Source organism: Sinohyriopsis cumingii, chromosome 6 (assembly GCF_028554795.1).
Source record: "Sinohyriopsis cumingii isolate HCF-2022 chromosome 6, ASM2855479v2, whole genome shotgun sequence".
NCBI lineage: Eukaryota > Metazoa > Mollusca > Bivalvia > Unionida > Unionidae > Sinohyriopsis > Sinohyriopsis cumingii.
The window spans coordinates 92,384,177-92,408,784 of NC_142966.1; the positions used below are offsets into that span (position 1 = coordinate 92,384,177).

General features: G+C 35.5%; 1 protein-coding gene across 5 annotated transcripts in view; it reads left to right on the forward strand.

Moving 5' to 3' along the window:
* The first annotated feature begins 5,928 nt into the window (after positions 1-5,928).
* Positions 5,929-24,608, forward strand: part of LOC149797449 (medium-chain acyl-CoA ligase ACSF2, mitochondrial-like) — a 49,463-nt gene continuing 30,783 nt past the window's right edge. The window contains exons 1-5 of one of the 5 annotated variants that reach the window (XM_089962259.1): positions 5,929-6,143; positions 7,990-8,188; positions 9,218-9,346; positions 9,836-9,889; positions 14,112-14,230. In XM_089962259.1, the coding sequence (XP_089818385.1) occupies positions 6,055-6,143; positions 7,990-8,188; positions 9,218-9,346; positions 9,836-9,889; positions 14,112-14,230 (590 nt within the window). In that variant the 5' untranslated portion in view covers positions 5,929-6,054. Of the gene's footprint in view, positions 6,144-7,989; positions 8,189-9,217; positions 9,347-9,835; positions 9,890-14,111; positions 14,231-24,608 lie in introns of those variants that run through there. The other 4 variants (XM_089962258.1, XM_089962260.1, XM_089962262.1 and 1 more) reach the window with 4 other exon arrangements.

A 24,608-nucleotide genomic window follows, 5' to 3' on the forward strand; every position in this document is an offset into this window, starting at 1 on the left:
ATGGAATAGTACTTTTCAGGGTTGACTAAGGGTGGTGAACTTGGTTTAGAGGGTTCAGATTCTGGTTCACTCATGTTCTCTTCAAAATCACTGGTATGAATTTGTGCCAAGACTTCAGCTCTGGTACGAGGCGATAGATCACGTTTCTGCCTCTTACTTTCTTCTCGAATGAATAGGATCGTTTCATCTTGAGTGCAAACGTCAAATGACTCAAGTTTAAACACCATAGACTAATTTATAGTCATGGCAAACCAGCGTATATAAAAGGGTGTGTGTCTTGTCCTTTCACTATTCATTTCACTCTCAAACCGAGCACAACGATGGAAGAGACTAGCCAAATCTAACATTTCATCAGAGCTTTGCGAGGGGTCATTAGAAAATTCTCTTCAGACCAGCCGACGGACTACTCTCCTTCCTTTCGAGATAAAAGTCAAGATACTTGCTATATCTGTCAGAAGAAAGGGCATTGGTCTTCAGAGTGTCCAGACCGTCAAAAAAGAAAAAAAAAACAGGGACTAGAAAAGACAAAAGTCAAGATACCTGTTATTATTATCAAGAAAAAGGACATTGGTCTCCAGATTGCCCAAAAAAGAAATAAGAGGAGTCAGAAGAAAAGAGGGATTCTTCAGAAGAAGAGAGGGATTCTTCAGAGGAAGAAAGCAGCCAGGTGAAGAAAAAGAAACAGGAGAAGAAAAGAAGAAGGGAAGAAAGTGAGGAGGAAGAAGAGGAAAAGACTGTGACGGTGAAGAAATTGAAAAAACAGAGAGAGTAAACAATGAGACAGAAGAAGTGTATGAACTTTTTAAAGTGCTCTGTTGTGAATTGGATTGTAACTATGGACAAAAGAATAAATTAATTATATAAGGTAAGTGTCTTTGAGTTTTGATTTTAAAATAAGAAGCTACACTCACGCACTCATATACACATACTATACGAGTAAAATGGTTTTTTTATTGAGTTATTGGCAAATTGAAAGGCTATCTCTTTTCGAGAGACGTGGGTGGTCCTGAAAAGGGCCTTTTTTGGTGTAGGGGTGAGTTTAAGCAATCAACTTTAACTGTCTTAAACCTTTGCCACGGCCAAGGCCTACTTCTTCTGATGATGATTTGGTTGAAATCACTAAGGGTGGTACGGTAGGCTTAGTCACAGGGTTAGTGTGTTTAGCTCGGGAAGGTCGTATTCTCTTCGGTCGTGATAAAGAAGTCTGATACATTTGTTTCAGACTTCTTAACTCCGCTAAAATGTCCAACAGTACCGTGACCGTTTGATTTTCACCCTCTTGTTTCTTTGCTGCTGCTACTTCTTCTTGTTGTTTTTTCTTACCTCTTTTTCTTGCTGCTGTTGCTGTAGGAGAAAAGCTTGTTCCGCTTCCTTTTGTCGTTGTATAAATTTCTCCAATTCTTCTTTCTGTCTCTGTCTAAAATTCTCCAATTGCGGTAATGAAGGTGACGAAGGTTCCGGAACAAATTCTTGCGAGGTAAGAAATTCCACAAAATCCCAATTTACCTCTTCTGAAAGTAAGTCCGGGTTCCCTTGGGTGGTCTCCACTGCTGGTGCAGCCCAGTTAATCGTTTTCTGAGTTTCCGTCATGTTGAATCACTGTCGCATAGATTGACTGCACACAGGCGCTAGCGAAACTATATAGACCAAGTGACGTCACAGACTGCTCTCTTCGGATTGGATGCGAGCTGACTGAATTTTGTCACGCGTGTTTGGATTGGTCAATGAACTCAATCCGTTTCAATCCTTCCTACCCCTATAAATAAGCGCAGTTCACTGCATTGATTCACCTGTTCTCGGCGCGTCAAGATGTGGACCACAGTTGAATCATCCACCCTTGTGTCTTCAATGATGTTTAGGACGGACATGCTCATGTATGTCCGGTCCAAGTGGACTGTTGTCGATAGGACAGATACTAGTCTATGGATGAGAAGAGTTTACATAGAAAGACAAGGATGCCTCAAAAGGGTACTTGTGTATGGACCTGCAGTTAGAAGGAGTTTAAGAAGAAGAAGAAGATGTGACAGATGCCATCTATGTTAATATTAACATAAAACCAAAGGCCCTTTTCAGGGCCATCCACATTTCTCGAAAAGAGATTGACTTTCCATTGCCTACCCCTTTTTTAATTTTTAAAAAAAAAAAAATCTCATGTTCAATTCCCCTTGTCCCTAGACAAACCCAAACTCTATTGCCATGTTCAATTCCCATTGTCCCTATAGTGACCCAGCAATATCTCCCATGTTAAATTTCCATTGTTCGAATGCCTTTGTCCCTAGAATGTCCCTAGCATGAATATTTCCTTTCTCCAATGTTAAATTCCCTTGTCCCCAGAGTGACCCAGGGTTTTTTGCCCATGTTAAATTTCCATTGTCCCTAGAGTGACCCAGGGTGGTTAATGTTAAATTTACATAGTCCCCAGAGTGACCCAAGGGTGTTTTTAATGGTAATTCCCATTGTCCCTAGGGTATCCCTATTCACTACTTACATACTACAGTCCCTGCTGTTACTGGAAGGGTGAAGCAGGCGTGGGAATACAACCGAAAGCAACAAAATTTAATAATAGTGTTTCTCAAGCGTGCTTGCCGAAAAAAGCGTTTCGGCAGATTATTTACTTTTCCCGAAAAAGATATCTAGTGGATAAGTTGATGTGAGGACGCCAAAAGAAACTTCACGAATGTTGCCAGCAATTACAAAGAAGCCTAGCCGTTGGCGTCCAAGATTCAATATGATCGCAGACGCGTTCAACCGTATCTTTGCACGAGGGCCGCCTACATGACCGCAGATTTTAAGCTGGAAACAGGTTAAGAATTTCTCGAAGCTCAGCTGTTGGTTTTAAAACATGTGCGGGTTCGTTATGGGTATGCCGGGGTACATCGTGATCAAGCTATGATGGAACGATTGAACTACACACTTGCGGAGCTTTTATTTTAGCACCACTACGCTCAGGAATTATTATATTCATGATCAATCTCGCGAATGGGTAGTACGTATTCACCTGGTCATAAAAGTGTTGAACAATGAAACAATACGGGAGGTTAGTTTAAACGAGATGATGCAATTTTGCAGAAAAAAAGTCGCGGTTACCGTATATTCTTAGGCTCTACAACCACTCTCACTGGACCCTTTCGGAGGAATTCTCATCTGGTACCAGTATGTACCGTGAGAGGTGGAAGTTGGACATCGTCGTGCTACTAGCTCGGTGTGGTTTGTTGATACGTTCACGATCTCGGAACAGGTTGATATACTGGGAATATCAATATGCTATCGTTTGACATCATTGCTGAGTGGACCAAGTCCACCGAATAGATTATTTGTACGAGAGGAATTACAAGTAATTCCAATCTGATTAAAAACAGATCTCCACGTGAATATTTGATAGCGACCGCATAGGGGTCACGATCTGGTGACCTACGTTATTACCATAATCGCTAATTTTATCAGCCAATCTGGTAAAGCCTTACAGCTACGCGTTTGGGAGACTGGGCAGTATAGCTGAAGAGCATCAGTGTGTGCCTATCGATTTGATTCACTTTCAAAGTTTTTAAAGCTGCATTTCCATTGGCTAACTAAAAAGTCACTAGAACATGACCCGTAAGCGGCCTCTATCAGATCTTCACTCAGGACAGTGGAGATCTGATTTTAATCAGATAGAAGCCATTCCCGATAACACACAAAGTCCACCGAGTAGAGCATTTGTGCAGAAAGAATTACAAGTCATTCAAGAGGACACACGATTTCCACCGAGGTCTGTTGTCTCCCAATCGTGTTGTGCCCATACCCGTCAGTAGTGATTCCATTATAGAAAATCCATCGCTTGGCATCCAACGGGGACAAACTCATCTTGGTGCAACAATACTGGTCTATGTTGCCATCGTACTGCGTTTTGAGTGTGTCTTCATAGAACTCGTCCACTGACAATTTAGACCGGTCAAGTAATGACACACCAACATAAATAGGCTTCTTTGGTTTCATATTTGAATTTTGTTACTATGGATTGCAACGAGACCACTGTCAAGTATCTTTCATGAATCAAACATGGGCCCCAAAACGAGTTTACAAAGTTTATCTTGATCACTGTGCCAAACGAGATCAATGCGGGATACCACAACATAACTTTCATCTATACTCTCCTTCGCACTCACCCACCATTGCTCATGAATCAAACGCATCAGGGGATTGTACACATGTACAACCACCAAGGTGAACAGTGTTAAGACTCTACGGTCTTAAACTACATAACATGAAGAAGCATAACCACGAAGTTGAGTAAAATCAGCAAACAAATTTATTTTTCTAAGTTACAAAGCGAAGATCGACGAGGAACTTACAGTGTTGTGAATTAAATCAAAATAATCTTAATGTTCTATCACAAGTCCAGAAGTTAAGAATGTTCCTAAGGAATTACAACACTATTGAATGTGATGTGTTGATGTACTATAATACTCTTGAATCAGCTGACGTACCAATAGTCTTGATGTATCACAATTATATAATTCAGAATGTCTTTTAAAGAATTAAAAATAATACAAACATAGCGTTAAAGTCCAAAAAGTAAATGAATACTTTGTATTTCAATGAACAGTTTAAATAAATGATTCCTCTCAAACTCTCAAATGTAATATTAAAAATATTCATAAGTTTAACACATGGGGACTTTCTGAGGACAATTTAAAATGTGAATGACATTATGGTTTCTAACGGAAATTTAACATGGTGGGACTCTTTGGCTAAAAAGGAAAACCTAACATATACACTTGACCAATAACTATTGAAGTTTATGTATTTTCTGTCCCAAATAGTAACACTAAAACTCGATATCTGACTAACCAAGCCAGTCTAAATGGCGTTTTTAGTTTGGGTAACAAATTTCATTTTCATCAATGTAATCCAGGATTTCTATTATAAATATGATCCAAAGCAGAAGAACAACCCATGCCAGTGAAGAAATTCAAAAATGAAAGTAAAAGGGTTTAAAAATGGACTTCTGTGATGTGTTTTAAAATTTCATTGTGATTCCTACTCAGGAGAAGTTACAAAGGAAAGAAAAGAAAAGAAGAAGAAGAAAAAAATCATAAGTGTCCCTGTGTTTTCATTTGTTTTATATTGTAAAGAATGAATACAATATTCACACACACACACACACACACACACACACACACACACACACATTATCTCTGTCTGTCTGTCTGCTCTCTCTCTTTTTCAGAAACAGATACTACTCAGTTATTGTTAATTTTTCTCTTTTATGTTTTTTTTGTGTCATAATGGCTTGCTGTAGTCAAAATGTCTACGTGAAAACAAAAACCAGAACAGTATACGAATAAGATAGTAAAACTTGTACTTTGATATTTCTACATATGTTTTTTTTTCTTTTTTTTTTGTTTTTTTTTAACTAGCCATACACATTTTATGGCAAGTCATTGTAAAAAAAAATGTCTTAGTCAACTTTACCATGTTAAATTCCAATAGAGCCCCAAGTGTCATTACTCCATGTTAAATTCCTGTTCGTTTCGAGATTGTCATTTTTTTTATATACTAGGGTGACATATCAAACGACTGTGAAGGAATGCTATAAATTTTAAAACTATTGAGTTGAGGGAATGCATTTAACGTATGCAGAAAGTGAATGTTATACTCGGAAAAGTCTTACCGGTTTATAGTACTTTCAGTTTTTGATGATGAAAAGGAAGTGTTTGGAAAAAGAATCGTTGAGAAAATATCCTATTTATAACTGAAAAAATAGAGGCAATGTTTTATTGATGAAGTATTATTCCTTGACTTCGGAACACTCAGTACTGAAATTCGAAATATTTAGAAATTTAAATTTATAGAATTTTTAATATGAAGGCGTATCCATATCCTTACTATGGAGTTGAATTAGTATCCGAATCCACATGATTGTTTGCCATACAGAGCTGGCCAAGAAAGGAAAGCGACCGTGAACAGAATAAAGCAGAGCTAGGATTTCAAAGACTCGGATTAGTGTCACTTAATTTCGTAGAGACAGACAGGATTTGCATTCTTGTTTAGTGTACATCTGTCACCAGGAAAATGCAGTATCGGCATTTAACTCTGTTTGTTAAAAGACTATTTGCGCACGAATTTAAAGCTTCAGCACGCTACGATGTGCCAGCGTATAGGTATTCATCTTTACCCCTCACCCCTCTGTTCACCCACCCACCCCAAGGAAATCATAGAGGTTTTTCAAATCTTTTGATTAATGTGATGCATAATTCAACTTGAATAATAACTGGTTTTTTAATTAAAGATTTAATTGGGATTCTATAGTTGCTTACAATTTACCTTTATGCATGTACTATATAAAACTGCAATAGGTTAATTATAGTCCATGTTTGCAGGTAAATTGACTTGGACAGTATCCAAGACTTGGATATATTTTATTTAGTGTCGCAATTTTCATTACAATGTAAGAAACATTAGTGTTTATAACTACATTACCGACTGTAAACAGTATGCTAACAATTTACTTTAACAATCAGACATAACAATTATAAATTATTTCTGGTTATAAAATTATACTTCCTTACTAAAACTGCATACTGCTCCACAATTATAACTTACACTTTAATATTCAATGCAGGAAATCGTTTTACATGAAAAGGTTCTACTATCGTCAAATTCCATGCATTGTGAAAATGCACGTAAATAATGGCTGGCCAATGCACATAAGATACTCCCCTAAACCTAATTTATAATTTATATTAAAAAAATTAAATGCAGACAAATCATTTTACATGAATAACATATAGTCTATAGTACATACAGTGTTAAAATACACTGGGTAAATAATGGCTACCCTGAGATGCCATTTAAATGAATACTGATTTAAAATACACATGGAAAAGGACAAGACAATGTAAAACAAACAAATCACACATATAACATTGGAAACATATTAAATGCATCATCCAATGGGAGGAAAATCGACAAAAGCCAACATTTAAGGCAACAAAATGCTTCAAACATCTATGCAAGACTAGAATCAAACATGCTAAACATGCAACCAAATAAGGTAACAACAGCAGCTTATTTACTAGTGTTTGCATATGAAGCATTTACACAATAAGCTCTTAGACATCTATAATAGCGATTTAAAACTGCTAAAATCGGAGAGTTTCAAGTATCACAGGAGATATAATTCCTTAGCTTTTCCATTGCATGCAACTATACAAGTCCAAGTGTCCATACTGAAGCAGATCTGCATGCACTTTTTTTTTAGGTGCCTCATCTCCTTCTAAAAGCATCCGTTTTCCACTCCATAAAAAAGATAAATATGCTTGTTGTTTAAAAACATTTGCAAACAATTCCCTTGCATGTAATTACCAGCAAACCATCTCTGTATAATGGCCAGGATGAACTGGTCCAATTAGTACATCATTCAGTGCAGATTTACTGTATATAAAAATCAACTTGTAATATAAACCTTATATAGATAGACTGTTAAGTGTATGTTACACAGTTTCGACTGTATGTGGCTATAGCAAGATTGTATATTAGATACATACTGAACATTACAGATTTTGTTATGACTTCTGCATTGATGTTCAGAATGCCGGGTCTTATCTTGATTGATATTAAGGTTTATTTAATATATGGTTAATCCGTCAGAGAGATTAATACTTAAGATTATTGAACAGGATATTAATCACTATGTACTGATAAACCTTGGAGTCTCAGTGGACATGAGGGTGGTGGGTGGGGCTGGCTGCAGGGTATTTTGTCATATATTGCAATATATGAGTTGTTTTGATTCACATCACAAACCAGTGAAACGTCAAAGTTGTTACAGAGAAACTTGCCTTCATGAAATCTCCATATAAGGAATTCTTTCTCTCTTTTATTCAAGTTATATTAACATATTTCACTTCCATAGGAAAGGCGGCAAATATTCACGAAGGACATTTTGTAGTTCCATCAGTATCCTTTGAGGACAGTTTTAAACCTTATTATTGTTATCATTGTTAGATACAGCAGCACATCGCCATCAGCAGGGACACAGGAGAAGATAAAGTGGAGTTATGTTCAGGGACCAGGTGATGTTCCCCTTAGAGGAATCACAATTGGCAGGGCTTTACAAGAACAGGTTGAGAAAAATCCAGACAAAGAAGCCTTAGTCTTCAGCCAGCAGAACAAACGAAGAACATTTTCACAACTGCTAGAAGAAGTGTGTACCATATTTCTCTCGTGATAAGCCCATGGGAGCTGATAAACTTCTCTCCTACTGAAACTTGCATAAAATATTGGACAGTTTTTGTATACATAAGAATTAAAGTTGTTATCATTTATAAACCATGACCCCACTTTTCATGGTAAAAACAAAGTGAACTGTTTGCATGTATAAACTCTGGTTTTTCATATCTTTCTCTATTTAAATAGAAGTTAGAAAAAACTTATATTTTGTAATTGGAAAAAGCATAACTGTAACTTCTGTGAGGTAAGTTTTACTTTCTAGGTTCTTTTTAAACCAGCACATCAACTCTCAGTTATTCTTTCAACCAGCCAATTCACCTTTAGTTATTCATTCAACCAGCCCATTAACCTTTAGTTTTTTTTTTCAATCAGCCCATGCACCCATAGTCATTCTTTTAGCATGCCCATCAACCATCAAATATTCTTTCGACCAGTCCATCAACCCTTATTCTTTCAACCAGTCCATCAACCCTTAGTTGTTCTTTTAGCATGCCCATCAACCATTAGTTATTCTTTCAACCAGCCCATCAACCCATAAATATTCTTTTGACCAGTCCATCAACCCTTAGTTATTCTTTCAACCAGCCCATCAACCCTTAGCTATTCTTTCAACCAGCCCATAAAACCTTAGTTATTCTTTTAATCAACCGATAACATCATTCTTAGTGGAGAATAAAACCTCTCATACTGGTAGAGAATTAAACCTCTCATACCGTTATTCATCGCCTACAGTCATATTTAGAAGGTCTGAATCAAAATGTTCACCCAAGAGGCACTGTCACTTCTTGAGAAATGCCACTACCACCAAAAGTTGATTTATGCAAAGTTCTTGCAGAAACGCTTGACCCAGCAACCCTAGCACTGTTACTATGAACTAAGATGAGAACTCAAACAAAGCTGACCATGAGGTCAGTCACTGCAGACAATAGAGAACAGTTTGTTGTCATTTGAAAAAGTATTGCTCATACAGTAAACATTGCTCATGGTTGTTTTCTACTTTCAGTCGGACCGTTTGGCAGCAGGGCTGTTATCACTGGGGCTGAAAAAAGGGGATCGAATTGGGATCTGGGGACCAAACAGTCTGGAATGGGTCCACACACAGTATGCTACAGCCAGAATTGGCTTGATTTTAGTAAGGTCAATGCTTACCAGTAACTCAATTGTTGTTAATTCCAAAGTAGGTGCAGAAATTTCACCAAAATAAAAACATTGTCATTTTCTGTTATTTTGTTTTCGCTTAAAGGGCTACATGATTAAATTCTCCATTTTAGATCTTACTGTACCTTAGTTTTCATCCACTATTTACCACTGATTTATGTCCCACTGTATTGTGATTATTTTTCTTGTCTGAATATTAATTCATTGATTTAGCTCTAAATTAGGTATTTCTGTAAGGGTTTTTCCTCAGAAACCAGTCTTTTTGTCATAAATTCAACATAAAAAAAGACCTCAGATTAGTGTCTGTCAGTGACCTTTGAATGGAAATTCAAGATGATAGTTAACTGTACAAACTTTCAACATTTCCCATCACCAAATTTGACAGTTTGATTGAAATTAATTGCCATCTGAAATTTGACCAATGTGATAAATGTCATAAAAGCATATATTTGACACATTTCAGGTTAATATCAACCCGTCATACAGGATAAATGAACTCAGCTTCGCAATGAATAAGGTAGTGTGAGTGTATGTAAGTATTGTAATTTAAAATTATTATTTTTATGTTTGGCTTACATTAGATGGAAGCATGGCATAGTTCCTTTCCACCAGTGTGCTAGCATCAACAGTGAAGGTTTTGGTTAATGATTTTTCATTTGCTTATATTTCCTAAACACCTGGATGGATTATTGCCATACCAAGGATGAATTATAAGACAATTCATTCTTTGACATTCATGGCATCAAGGTCACAGAAAAGTTGTGTTAAGGCCTGGTTAAAGCTTTTTCATTTGCTTATATTTCCTAAACCACTTTACACATTTTCATCATTTTGGCATGAATCATTATGAAGCTGAAAGATTCCATTCTGTGACGTGCTTGATCATTGCTATGATTTTGAAGTCAAAGTCATAGTCTTTGAAAATTTGCATGAAGGTTTTGTTTAGTGTTTCATTTGCTTGTTTCACCATCAAATACATTACCTGGTCACAAAACCATTAGGATTACTCTAAAATCTAGCCCTCTGAAATGACGACACCTTTCTGACTGTATAATGTATAAAGGGAAGCAACTCTTGCAGTTAACTCCCCTTTGTTCATACAAGGTGGCAGCTGGTATGGAAGATATAACCAGTTTTATATTTTGCTTATAACTGTAAATAATATATTCTGGAATACATTAAAATATTTACTTAATTTTGACCATCCACTATTTCTTTTCAGTGGTATAGTAAGTCAAAGTAGTTTTATACATTGTGCCTAGAATATTTTCATGATACCTGGTTTTGTTTGGTGCTTATGGCATAACAACATATTAAGTAGGTTAGTGCCAAGGCAGTTGGAGTAAAAAGCCTTGCCCAAGAACACATCATATATGATTTCTGGTGAATTTATTTGTTTTGTACATTTTTCTTACCATTATCATCTCTTTGAGTTTGATAGGTAACATGCAAATTTCACTGGTGAAAGTACTGTGTGCTGTTATAATTCAATTCATTGCACTTCTCAAGTCATCTCAGTATAATGAGGTCAGCTTTATTTCATCGATTTGTAGATTTTGTTGTATGCACTTGTTTGCCTTTTATGCATTACATAAATGGCAGTAAAGTGCAGATGATTTAAGATTGTAGAGGATAATAATGAGACCTGTCTGTTTTTACATCAAAGTGCTCATCTTCACACACATGTAATGTGTGTCATTGTGGACAGAAGATGTCTAGTCCAGTGTTCTACAAAGGCAGCTCAAGGGTTGAGAAAAATGAGCATGCTCAATGAAATGTTAAGTTTACACCCCACTTTAGAGTTTTCAGTGAGTTCTATAGCGTATGCCCTCCACCCCTATATTAAATGCAGATACAAAAATCAGCTCTGGCAGTGACTGCAAGCCCATGTGATGCAACAAGAGTTGATATTTGTCATTTTTCTAAGTATAAACATGATGCTTACTTGGATTCAAGATCAAGACTTGGCTTTTTCTATAGGAAATTCTATAGCGTCTTTGGTCAAGTGAAATTTAGTATATATAGGATTTGGTAAGCAATTATTCACAATACTGTAAGTGCATTTTGAATTTTCACTTTGTATTCTAAGGAAATATATTATTTGTTGATTTTACGAGTTGGTTTTATCTCATTCTGTTACATAGTTTAAGACCATAAAGTCATCTATTTCTGTTACAGAGGCCAAAACCATAGAGTCATAATAGAAGTTTCTTCAGCTCCTCATCCTGGTCAATACAACAGGAGACCTGCTATACATTGATCACATTTACATGCACCCTTTGCACAGTGGCACCCAATATCAGGTCATTTAGATCACCAAATTACAATTTCGACCAAAATGAAACTCATCCTGCTTCACTGGCAATACTGGCAATGGCTAACATCAGGAATACACCACAGCAACAAATCACAGTATATACAGATGTCAGTTTGTAAAGCTGGGGGCATGCTTGATACTGGACTTTGTGGCAGCAAGTTTGCTAGTGGACGCCACAAGAAACTCTTCACATCAATGTCCTGGAAATGAATGCAATTCTCATTGCTGCTCTTTGAAGATAAAAAACTTGCCCTGACCTCAGAAACATTCAGACTTTATGAAATAGGCAATATTGGCTGCAACAAGAACCTTTCTGATTTGTCCCATTTTGACATAATCAGGCCAGTGTTCACTCACCTTGTTCCCAAAGTGCAACCTCCTTTGGGTTTATACGTGGCTGAAGTTTGAGCCCCTGACTTCCACCTCTCTGAAGCAGTTGCCATCCAAGACATGCTTCCTGACAGTGCTAGATTCCATGTACAGGGTGAGTGAGCTGAATGTACTGTTCATGGACCTGAACTACATCTAGCTTTGTTCTGACACTTCGGTTGTACTAATGGTGCAACGTGGTTTAGCTTCTAAAGAATAGGTAACCAATGATAGGTAATCATAAAATAACTATCTGCTCTCTCATGATCCATCAAGAGAGGTGAAACTGCAGGAACTGGTACATGCCTTCAAGTGCCACCTGAGGAGCATGGAGAATGTCCGCAGCAGCCATCAAATGATCTTCCTACCTGTTAAGGGAGGAAAGCAAGACATGATTCCATAAGCACTGGGTGATTGGCTAAAGTGGGGTATTAAATCAGTGTACTCTGAACTCTCACGGGATCAGGTATGGCTTGTGTAAGATTTCAGCTCATGGAATATGAGTGATTTCCACTACTCTTCAAATATCTCAATTTAATTCTACTGGGTGAAATAGGCAGAGTTCGGATGCTCAAGCATTTCCTCCTTTTACTTATTCTTATAATGCTAATGTTATCAGGTAATGACAGAAAAGAAATAGTTTTAGTAAATCATGTTTTCTCCAAAATACCTTCCAATTCACATTACTATTAAATGAGAGGATCCTATTCACTCAAGTATCATACTAGTGGCCAATAGCGGGAGCAAGGGGAGTTAATCTGCAAGAGTTACTTCTCTTGGTCTATAGTATATAAATGGAAAAGAGTGGGGTTTTTTTTCTTTTATCTTTCATGGTGTGCTGGATTCAGAGGTATCGGACAGTAATTTCCTAATGTTAATATAATCAGATAAGTATTTTCTGAGAATTATAAATTTAAAAAAAATCCATAGTATCAAAATTTCCTTTTGGGTTTGAGATTACACAGCTTGGCCTTCTGATGTGCATCTGACAAAGAATTTCAAGCTCTGAGTGACTTCCTATACTTCAGAGGTAAAATAAAGAAATAAAGATAATTTTTTTAAAATATTGTTTTTGATTGTTTTCAAATTTCATAACTTAAAGTGCTCTTTCAGAAAATAGAAATGCCTAAACTGTGATAATTTTGTTTCCAAATTGTGCCAAGGGAGGCACATTTAGTGTACTTTATGCTGTTTCAAGTACATTTCTCCAGTACACAAAAGTGGTTATTTTCATCAGCTGCCTGCTTCGGTAGCACAGGGTTTTCTAATAATGATCATAAGTAATATGAGTCCAAATAAGCGAATTTCATGTAAATGGAAACATTTGAATTGTTGAGTGCACATCTTTGCCTTTTGCTTTCCCCGCTTTCATTGGTGCTGCAGCAACCACAGAGCAGAATCTATGTAACCAGAATTGTGTTGATGTTGATGCGCTGCCATTATACATATGTACATAATACTTTGTTCAGCCTGTAGTTATCACAGGTGATACAATTGCAAAGGGGACCTAGATGTGTTTTGCAAACATATACCAAGTTAAATCGCTCTTCTATCATTTGTATTACTTTATTCATTTCTTTTCTTGTTTTCTTGCCTTCAGTATAAAGCACTCATAGAAATATGAAGCTGAATGAAACAGGCTGTGTTTGTACTGTAGAGCCATCTTTATCCGGAATTTTGTTAAGTGTTTCCTCAATATAAATACCCTTCATATTATGCTGTTCCTCTTAAAATGATGGGATGATCTTGCCTCCCATCAAATTGGCTAAATTTCGTTCTGTGTTCAATAATCATTCATTATATGACATGTATTGATGCATGATAACATAAGCCACTTTAATGGCTCCCACGATAAATAAGTAAATGAAGAGGCATTGTGTATAAATAAATATATAAACAAACTCCCAAATGTCTGAATCATTGTCAGCTCTTCCGTTTTGAGTTTTAGTAATCATGGTTTTATTTGTGTTTAATTTAGGCTGGCTTGAGGGCTATCATTGTCAGCTTCGATTCTGAAGTTTAGTAATCATGGTTTTATTTGTGTTTAATTTAGGCTGGCTTGAAGGCTATCATTGCGGCAGAGCAGTTTAAGGACCAGAACTACTATGAAATGCTGTATCATCTGATACCGGAACTGTCCAGAGACAAGATAGGGTCTCTGAAGAGCCACAGGTAGAAGCAAGTTTTTCATTTAGTTCATGGCCATCTTTGCAAGTAAAGGGTCACTGATCCATTTCATTCCGCATTGATCCCTGGCATGTGTGGCTTATGTCTTGTGGAGTGAAAAAGTTAATGCAAATAGCAGGATAGTTCATTTTAACCAGTGAGAGAGTTTGTTACAATTTGGGTATTCATTATGGTGGTTTCCATTATATCTGCATGTCTTTATGGTTTGAATTGGAGACCTGTCATGTGATATGTATTGTCTGTGTAGGCCATGTTGAATATTCCCAACTATCATCACTGCAAACAGAAATTTTAGTCTGATTGTATCAGTTTCATTCAGCTGCATCCAGTCATAGTGGTGGATACTGTTTTCAGTCTTTCCAGCAACGTCTTTGTAGTTTTCCTAGTTTTTTGTCAGGATTTTTTTTCAATGGCCCTACTATCCCTACATTTGTAACATTTTTTTTTCAACATATAAAATAACTGGTTTGCTAACCAAATAAAGAGAAACTTCATGTTTGCCTTTCATTATGTTTCCTTTTTATTTGTTAGCAAAAGTCAAGATTTGTTTTTCAGTTCCAATGAAATTCCTGTCTTCCAATCCCATCATGTTCCATGTGATGTGATTTGATTTATTGTTTTTTGGGTGGGGTGTGGGTGAGCTAAAGCTATTGAGAATCATTGTGTTTCCCAGTGCAAAGAATCTGAGGGAATATAGACTGTAATGTGCATGTTGAAAGTGCAATGTTAGTACAGTGCAACCCCACTATAATGCACCCTGCTATAACGCGGTCATGGTGTGGCTCCTGAAATTTTGTATATTCATTCGCCCATGAATTGTTTTTCTTCTTCCAAGTACAATGTTTATAGTGTATAAAAATTTTATAATCATTATGGGAAGAGATTGCATATGAATTCAAATTTAATATGATTGTGGCATGGTTCCTGAAATATTAAATACACGTATATGTATTTTTCTAGTACCGGGAAAGAATATTTTTTTTTTAGTACGAGAAATAGTATGTAAAATGTTTATTATCATTTTTGGGAAAGAGTTCGCATATGAATTTTACTATATACAATCATGGCTTGGCTTCTGAAATTTAACAATTTTACCAGGTCCTTGAAGTTTTATGCCAATTTAAACATTATCGGAAATGTTACTTATTAATGATCCAAGAATAAAGCCAGTAATTCGTCTTTGTGATTGTCTTCAATTAATTCTATATACAATCATTGCTCAAACAATAGCTGACATGTGTTTCTTCTTTAACTGCATACACAACCAAGCAGCAGACAATGAGGTGATTGATAAAAAATTCTCACAATTTAATAAACATCAAAATACAAAAGCTGCCAACATGTTTGCTGGGCTTGGTGGTGTTATTTGATGCAATCAGTTGACAAGTAAATAATGTCCACTTTATTAGCTGGAAATTGAAAGGGTATGAAATTGTACATGCCTTCAGCTTAAATTTGTTTATAAAAGTGACTCCTGACAATTGCAGGCTTACTGCACTTAGTTCTCTGGTTTTACATGGGTATGGTGTTTGTTTATGTACTTGTTATTAATTTCCTATTTTTAAAAAAAATATTTTACTGTTATGGAAAAGCAAGTTCACAAACGCAAGTCATTCTCTGCACTTCACTTTGTGCAAAGATTAGTATAGTAGTTTTCACACTTTTCTTTTGATATTCACAAAATCTGAAGTAAAGGTTATATGCATGCTGAAAGCATGTGTTGATTGTTAATTATTCATGCTGTAGTCATTCAAACGAATAGGTGTACAAGCATTAATTGTTGGAAATTTGCAATGGATAAATGTACATCGAAACGAATATGAGAAAATGTTAACAGTATGAAATTTATAGAGACAACATACATAGACCTTGGAACACACACACTTTCCAGTGTAAAGGAAAAGCCCTAACTGAGAGATCTCTAAGTATCACTATTACAGTGTGCACTTTTTGGCAAAGCCCGAGATATATATGCATCCCTGTCAGTACAGCAGAGTGCTGACTATGATTTGGTGAAGGAATGCATCTTAAGGGCTTATGAGTTAGTCCCTGAGGCTTTTTGGCAAAAATTCAACAACTATAAAAAAGAAGCTGGACAAACTCATGTCGAACTTGCAAGAGAAAAAGAGCAGTTATTTGATAGATGGTGCTTATCCAAGAACGTTGATCAAGATTATGAAATTCTCAGACAACTTGTATTACTTGAAGAGTTCATGAACTGTATCCCTAGTGACATAAAAACTTATCTTGATGAGCATAAGGTCGAAACCTTGGAAAATGCTGGTCATGCTGCTGACGAGTATTCTTTAGCTCATAAAGATTCTTTTGTAAATAAGACTTCTGCTCAGCAGTCTTCTGGTAGAAAAGTATTTCAGCCTAATACAAGCCCTTCTAAATTTCAAACTGAAACAACTTCTAGAAATCAAGCTTCTGATAAGCTTGATCAAAAATCCTTGTTTCTTCCTACATGTACTATTGCAAGAAGAAAGAACACGTTATTTCTGATTGCTACAAATTGAAAAATAAGCATCAGAATCAAGACAGACCTATTCCAAATGATCTTGTTTCTAAGAGGTCAAGGTCATGGTCATGTATTGAAAGCAATACATTTGTTGGGTCTAATAAACCCCAGTCTGATTTTATTATGGAGAATTATGAACCATTCATGTCGAAGGGTTCTAGATCAATCTTTGGTGATTACCTAATCCCATCCCTACTAAAATTTTAAAGGGACACATTAGCTTCTCATTCTTTTATTATCAGGTACTTTGTCTGTTTCTCAGAAGTCTTCTAATGAGAGTGTTCTTATTCAGGGAGTAGAGTGTGGCTTTGTTAATGTTCCTTTCGATTGTGTAAATTTGTCATCAGACTTAGTCTCGGGACCCGTGACAGTCTGAACAGTGCATACTTTACCCGTTGAGGGCATTCATTTATTACTAGGCACTGACCTAGCTGGAGACAAGGTTTTGGTTAATCTACTTGTAACCGGCAAGCCTTGCATGGATCAAAAAGTTAATTGAGAATTTTTTTTCCTGATTTATACTCAGCTTGTGCAGTTACTGGAGCTATGGCAAAGAAAGCTCTTGAGAATGATGTTGATCAGGAAAGTATTCCTGTAGCTGACACATGTATTGGTTAGGCTATTGATGAGGTCACTTTCACTCCTTGTTTGGATTAATCAGAAGGTATTGATCACAGTGATCCTCTTTTAACTACTCATTCTCTTTATTCAAATCAGGGTGACAAACAACAATCCTGAGATCTCCTGTTTGTTTCAAAAGGCCATTAGTAAAACTGAAGCAGCTGAAGTACTGTCTCTTATTTAATTAAAAATGAAATTCTTATGAGAAAATGGAGACCTCCTGAGGTACCTGCTGGTGACAAGTGGTCAGTGAACTATCAAATTGTAGTTCCAAAATCTTACAGACAGGAACTTCTTAGTCTGGCCCATGAAACTCCTTTGGCTGGTCATTTAGGGATTAATAAGACTTATCACAAGATCTTGAATCACTTCTATTGGCCAAAAATTAAAATTGATGTTTGTAAATACTGTAGCTCTTGTCATACTTGTCAAATGTTAGGAAAACCCAATCAGAAGATACCTAAGGCTCATCTGCAACCTATTCCTGCCTTTTACAAACCATTTTGCAGAATAATGGTAGACTGTGTTGGTCCCTTACCTAAGACAAAGTCAGGTAACCAATATTTGTTGACTATAATATGTGCATCAACAAGGTTTCCACAGTCAATTCCTTTGAGGAATATTGAAACTAAAACAATAGTAAAAGCTTTGCTAAAGTTTTTTTTACTCAATTTGGCCTTCCAAAATCAGTCCAATCAGGTCAAAGGTCAAATTTTAAGTCTGGAACTTTCCTGCCAATTATACTTGAATTTGGTATTCAGCAGTTCAAGTCAAAACTGAAATTATGGTTTGACAGAACTACAATGGAGAGAACTTTTGAGTCTTGGTAATAGAGTTCTGTCTCTTTTGCTCATTCTTCAGAATTTTCTTCAGTTTAGGCATTATGGCCTTTACAAGGTTAAGAAGAAAATGAATGAGTTAAATTATAATAATATTGGTGCTCCTGGGATCTCAATAAATTAAAGGAGTAACAGTATGTTGAAAGAGATAGCCAGGTTAAACATGCAATTAATTTAGTTGTACCTGTCCCACTCAGTGAAGATTTAAGTGAAGGATTACCATCAGACTCTACTGATTTTGGAGTGACAAATCTTTGGAATTCAGAAATTATGAGTAATCTGGACCAACAACAAGAAAGGAATGAACTTAAACAGTTATTATTTGAATATGAGCACTTATTTCAAGATGTTCCTACAAGAATAAGCAAATTTTTCCATGACGTTGAAATTGTAAATTCTACACCTGTGAAACAACACCCATACAGGATGAACCCTCTCAAAAAGGAGAACTTGAAAAAAGAAATTCAGTATTTGCTGGAAAATGATTTTGTAGAGCCCAGTAAAAATGACTGGAATTCACCATTTATACTTGTTTTAGAAGCAGATAAAAGTTTCCTTTTGTGTACTAATTATAGGAAGGTGAACAGTGTGACTAAAACAGATTAATTTCCATTACTAAGAATCGATGACTGCATTGATAAGATCGGAAATCCAAGTATATCAAGAAATTTGACCTTCTGAAAGGATTTTGGCAAATTCCACTGATTGAAAGAAAATTTTAGTATTCATGACTCCAGATGGACTTTATCAATATAAAGTGACGTCATTTGGGATGAAAGGTTTGACAAGTACATTTCAACGTCTCATGAATGTGATTACCTCTGGTCTAGATACTTGCGATGCTTACATCGATGATGTCATCATCTACAGTGACACTTGGAAAGAACATTTATTGACGATTCGGAAATTCTTTGACAGACTCACTGATGCAAGTTTGACAATAAATCTATCCAAAAGTGAGTTCTGCCCTGCTTGTGCAACATTTCTAGGACATATCATGGAACATATACAGATTAAACCTATAGATGCTAAGGTCAAGGCTCTTTCTGAATTCCCTGTGCCTATTAGTAAAAAGCAACTGATGCAGTTTTTAGGTATGGCTGGATACTATCAGAAATTTTGTTCCTATTTTTCCATAATTGCTGAACACCTGACAAATTTATTGAGCAAGAAAACAAGTTTCTTTGGACTGAAAAATGTCAGGAGGCATTTGATAAGTTAAAAGCCATACTTAAAAGCGTGCCAGTTCTTAACAGCTCCAAATTTTTGCCAATTATTTAAACTCTCTGTTGACGCAAGTGATATTGGGGTTGGAGGAGTATTGATTCAAGAAAATACAAATGGTGTTGATCATCCAGTGTACTGTTTTTCTAAGAAATTAAATAAGCACCAAAGAATTATTCATCAATCGAGAAGGAATGTTTGGCTTTGATATTGGCATTACAACATTTTGAAGTTTACATTAGTTCAACTCCCTCTTAGATTATTGTGTTTACTGATCACAACCTCTTTACTTTCATCGGCAAGATGAAAAATAAAAATCAAAGACTACATAGGTAGAGTTTGTTGTTACAGGAACATAATATTGACATCAGGCACATTAAGAGAAAAGATAATTTAATAGCAATGTATGATTTCATGTATACTTTGTATAATTCATAAGAGTTCTTATGTTATTTAAAAAAATAAATATATAATTATTCTATAATAAAAAATAAGATTTATTTTATAAATCTTTCTTTTTCTTTATGGGGGAAGTGTTATGTATATTTAATTTAATTTATATTTGATTTGATTGTTTCTTTGTTATTTTAAATTGTTTTTATTCCATTACATGTTACTGTAATGTAATTTTATTTACTGGATTTGACATTGTCCAGAAATTTAATTCAGTTATAAATGTCAACTAATAATAGAAACATTGTATCTAATGCGAACCTAGTTCCTGACCTTGATTCAGAACCAGTAAGAGTTAAAGCAAACAATTTGTTAATTTTTTTATATATATTCTTTCTCAAAGTAAGATTTAAAAGTGGAATTGAGAGGCCATACTTGGCATATGTGACAAATAACATGTAACAATTGTTTCAAACTCTGGTTTTTCCAGAGGATTGACCCACATTGAGGCATCTGTTTTGTGTTGTAGCTAGATTTATTATTGATGTTTTGGGAAAGAATAGTCATTAGTGTCTTAACACTCGAGTTAAAGTGTGTTATGTTGTGACCAGTTTTTGGGCAAATTTTTTTGTTTTCTTCAATTTATTCGATTTCAAGTTTGTTTTCCCTGGAAATGCTAGTGCTCTAAATTCTTGGACAAGGACAGTTATCGAAATTTACACAGAATTCAAACATGGGAATATTTTTCTCTGTGATTCAACAAATGACTGCTGACACATCAGTATGATGCTGATCACATCATATGTCATCATCTTCCAGTTTGGATTTCATCATGATTCAAACTCAGTTTTATTAGGACTTTTTATTACTAGGACTTCTATTTTTTAATTCTTGGATTATTCTTGGATTATTTTTGGATTTGATTAATAGAATTGTAACTTCTTTATCTTATTTTTACCTTCTTGTTTTTCTAGGGAAATAAATTATTTGTTAAATTTTACAAAGCCTGTTGTCTTCATTCTTTCTTGTTAGATTTTGTAACAGCCTAAACACGTAATATTTGGCTAATAGTCTGTCTCCCCCCCACCTTTATCTCTACATAAAGCCAATTTCTCTTTTACCATTTTATAAGTCGGTGTGTATTTTGCAAGTCAGATACATTTGAAGGGGTGACTTGTTGTCTATAAGTTAGAGTTGTATTTTGGAAAAGTTAATAAGCCCAACTGAATAGATAGAAATATAGGAAAAGTAACAACCAAAAAGTAAAATACACTTGTATTATTAAGTAGAATATGTCACAGATAAATTGGCAACTTTCAATTTGTTCTGATTAAACCCATTAAAATCCACAATTTTTGACATTTTAAGTCCATTTATATAATAAATCCATAAATTCGGTCACATAGCAGTGTGAAAATAGTTTACAATGATCTGATTCACAGTATCCCATAATATGTTAACCCCATGTATCTTTCAAATAAACAATGAAAGCTAAGTTCACATTTTTTGTGAATTACAGTATTCTATACATGTAACTAGCTAGTATCCTATACATGTAACTAGCTAGTATCCTATACATTTAACTAGCTAGTATCCTATACATGTAACTAGCTAGTATCCTATACATGTAACTAGCTAGTATCCTATACATGTAACTAGCTAGTATCCCATACATTTAACTTGCTAATGTTATCTGGTACAAAGTCCAAGAAATTATACTCATTGTCTGATTTTTTATGAAATTGGCCTTGGCATTTAGACATTTTAAGTTGCCATCTGGTCATCATAATATTGTCTAACTCCATTTCCTTGTCTTCACTGTCATGTGTAGGTGCTTACATAGTGACTGAGCTTGGGGTCTGTCTACAGTAGGTGAATCTGTTAAAGAATGCAACAGAACATGTGTCAGTGGATGGCAATAACACCGAGTTCAAATAACCAGCCTCTCTTACTTGACTTTGAACAAACTTGTGGCTCAATCAGAGTTGTCATGTGAGAAAACAAGCTAAGAGATTAAGGTCAAACATTTACTGGAACAGGCAGAACTCTACTTGACACTGATCAAGTACATGTACTAAATTCATGGCTCCATCAAATTGTTGACATGTCAACTTGAAAAATAGTGAGTTCTTCCTTTATAAGCCAAGAGACAAGTATTATGTAATGAAAATCATGATAAAATGGTTACACTTTGCATATCATATACACATTTCTAAACGGGAATACAGGCATGAAAATTTAAAAATATATGAATTCACATTATTTTTGGTACTGCAGATATCTAGAGTTTCCATCATTACCCTTAGATTTATCATATTTGTTTGTATGTTGCACTTATAAGATGACCCCTAATTTGCATAAATCAAATTTTCAGTTAAAAAGGTCAACGTGGGTTCGAGTCTTGAATTCGGCTAATGTGGGTATGTGAGAAAGCTTGCCAGTAGCTTCTCATGGGTCGGTGGTTCTTTCTGGGGTTTTCTTGGGTTCTTCCTCCATTATTTATACTGGCTGCCATGTATAGCCTATCTTGTGCTGAAAAATGGCATTAAACCCTACAACAACAACAACAACAACAATAATTTCCTGATCAGTGTGGGACTGCTGTTTGAGAAAATGTATACTTTGTTTCAAAAACAAGAACCTTTGATTCATGGTGTTGTATGTGGAGGCATGTAAGATGCCACAAAAAAGTTCATGCTTAAGTTCATCAGGGTTGATGTAATTGGTAATTAGAGTTGGAGAAAGCTTCTTAGTGTGGATGTCATGAAGTGAGAAAATAGTTTGGATCAGAAAGATATAGAGGTTGGTTTAACATATCATGGCATTGTGAAACTGGAATCTTCATGCCAGAAAGTATTGGCATCAGAAATTAAGTTCAAGTTCTTATGGGAGATTTCAGTATACTTGGATGTAGCCCTACCTCTTGATAAGCCCATTGTTTTAATTGTTGTTGTTGTTGTTGTGGGGTTTAATGCCATTTTTCAGCACAAGATAGGCTGTACATGGTGGCCAGTATTAATGGTGGAGGAAGAACCCGGAAAACCCCCAGAAAGAACCACCGACCCACGAGAAGCTTTAGGCAAGTTTTCTCACTTGTTTGAATTGCTGACAGTGCTTACATGAAGAAGTGGCAGCTAAATCCATGCAGTAAACTTACCCAGTATCAGTAAATATGATGTCCTTCTTGCAATGGATGAGTGAAGATCTGTGTGAGTGAAACATATATAGGATGATAGTGGACAGCTTAAGAGGGTTGACCATCATTGGAATAAAGTGATATAGATCAGACGTTTGACAGAAATGCTCACAGTCAGGTATGTTTATCTTCAGAAAGTTATAAAGTCAGATTTCTGTTTAATTCATGGAAATGTGGATGTTGAGAGAAGTTTTTCAACAAATAGGTGGATATTGACAAAAGACAAAAACATTTCTTCTATAAATATACTAAAACATGCCATAGATGTTGTTATGATGAACAAGGAAAAATGATAATAATTATTAGTGTTTGGTGAATATCTTGTTGCTTTTTTATACCACAATAGTTATGTCTATATTTTCATACATATATGCCTTTAGAAGTAATAGACACCACAGTAGTTATATCTTTACAGTGTGACCCCACTATAGCATGCTCCGTTATAACACAAATTCAAATATATAACACGGTGGTAGTGTGGTTCTGAAGTTTCATAGACATGTGTTTTCTCGTAAATGGAAAAAAAAATATTTCTTAAAAGTACAGAAAAAAGAAAAAGTTGATTATTTTGGGAAAGAGATTGTGTATGAATAATACAAGACGTTCATGGCATGGCTCCTGAAATTTTAAATGTATTTTTATCGTACACGAAAAACAGTTTTTCTTCTTGAAAGTACAAACAAATAACGTAAAATGTTTATTCAGGGATCTCACAGGGCTTCATCAATGTCGCAGATTGAGATTTTTGTTGTTGTTATTGGTGGCAAAATATACCATCAGGCGATTTTTTGTTGTTGGAGACATTGTTGGCTGTTTAAACTTGTATATACAACCATGGGTTTGGAGTGGAGAAATTTAGAGGCCCAATGAAAGGAAGCCGCAAACTTGATAGTAAATACACTGAAATGTATCTATTGTTACATGAATAAATTCTTTATCCATATTGACAAACCATCTTAAAAGTGTATTGTTATATCATAATCCGCTTATGTTGACATCTAGCATGAGTACTGTTTGTTGTGAGATATCTGCAAGTCATAATACATTAGGAGTACAACCACATCATCACAAATATAACCCTTCCAAATTAATTTTTAGCACATCAGCACAACCCACTCACAGGTATTAGCTTAGTATTTTTCTGGAATCATCCAGAAAATTCGTAAGTATGCAGAGGTCATTAAATTTCTTCTTAGCCAGATGTCGTTATTATAGATTATGTTACCATCACTTGTTCTATCAATATAGGAAAGTAGGATATCCTTCGTATAGGAAAATCAGCCATTCTTCCCTTACAGGGTACCGGTATCTGTGGTAGATGTCGAATGCTCAGCATTCCCTTCTTCTTTTACCTATTCTGCTAAAGTTAATGGAATCAGAGAATGTATTCAAAGAAGAAAGCAGATGTTTTAGTAAATAATTTCTTTGAGACTACTTGCCTAATCACATTACAACAAAACCTCCTAGCCTCCCCGCAAATGTGAGCATCGTCTTTGATGTATTGCTCAGTTGAAAACTGGCACTACCCTGCTATAGTCAAGGGGAGGTGATCAGTAAGAGTTTGTTCCC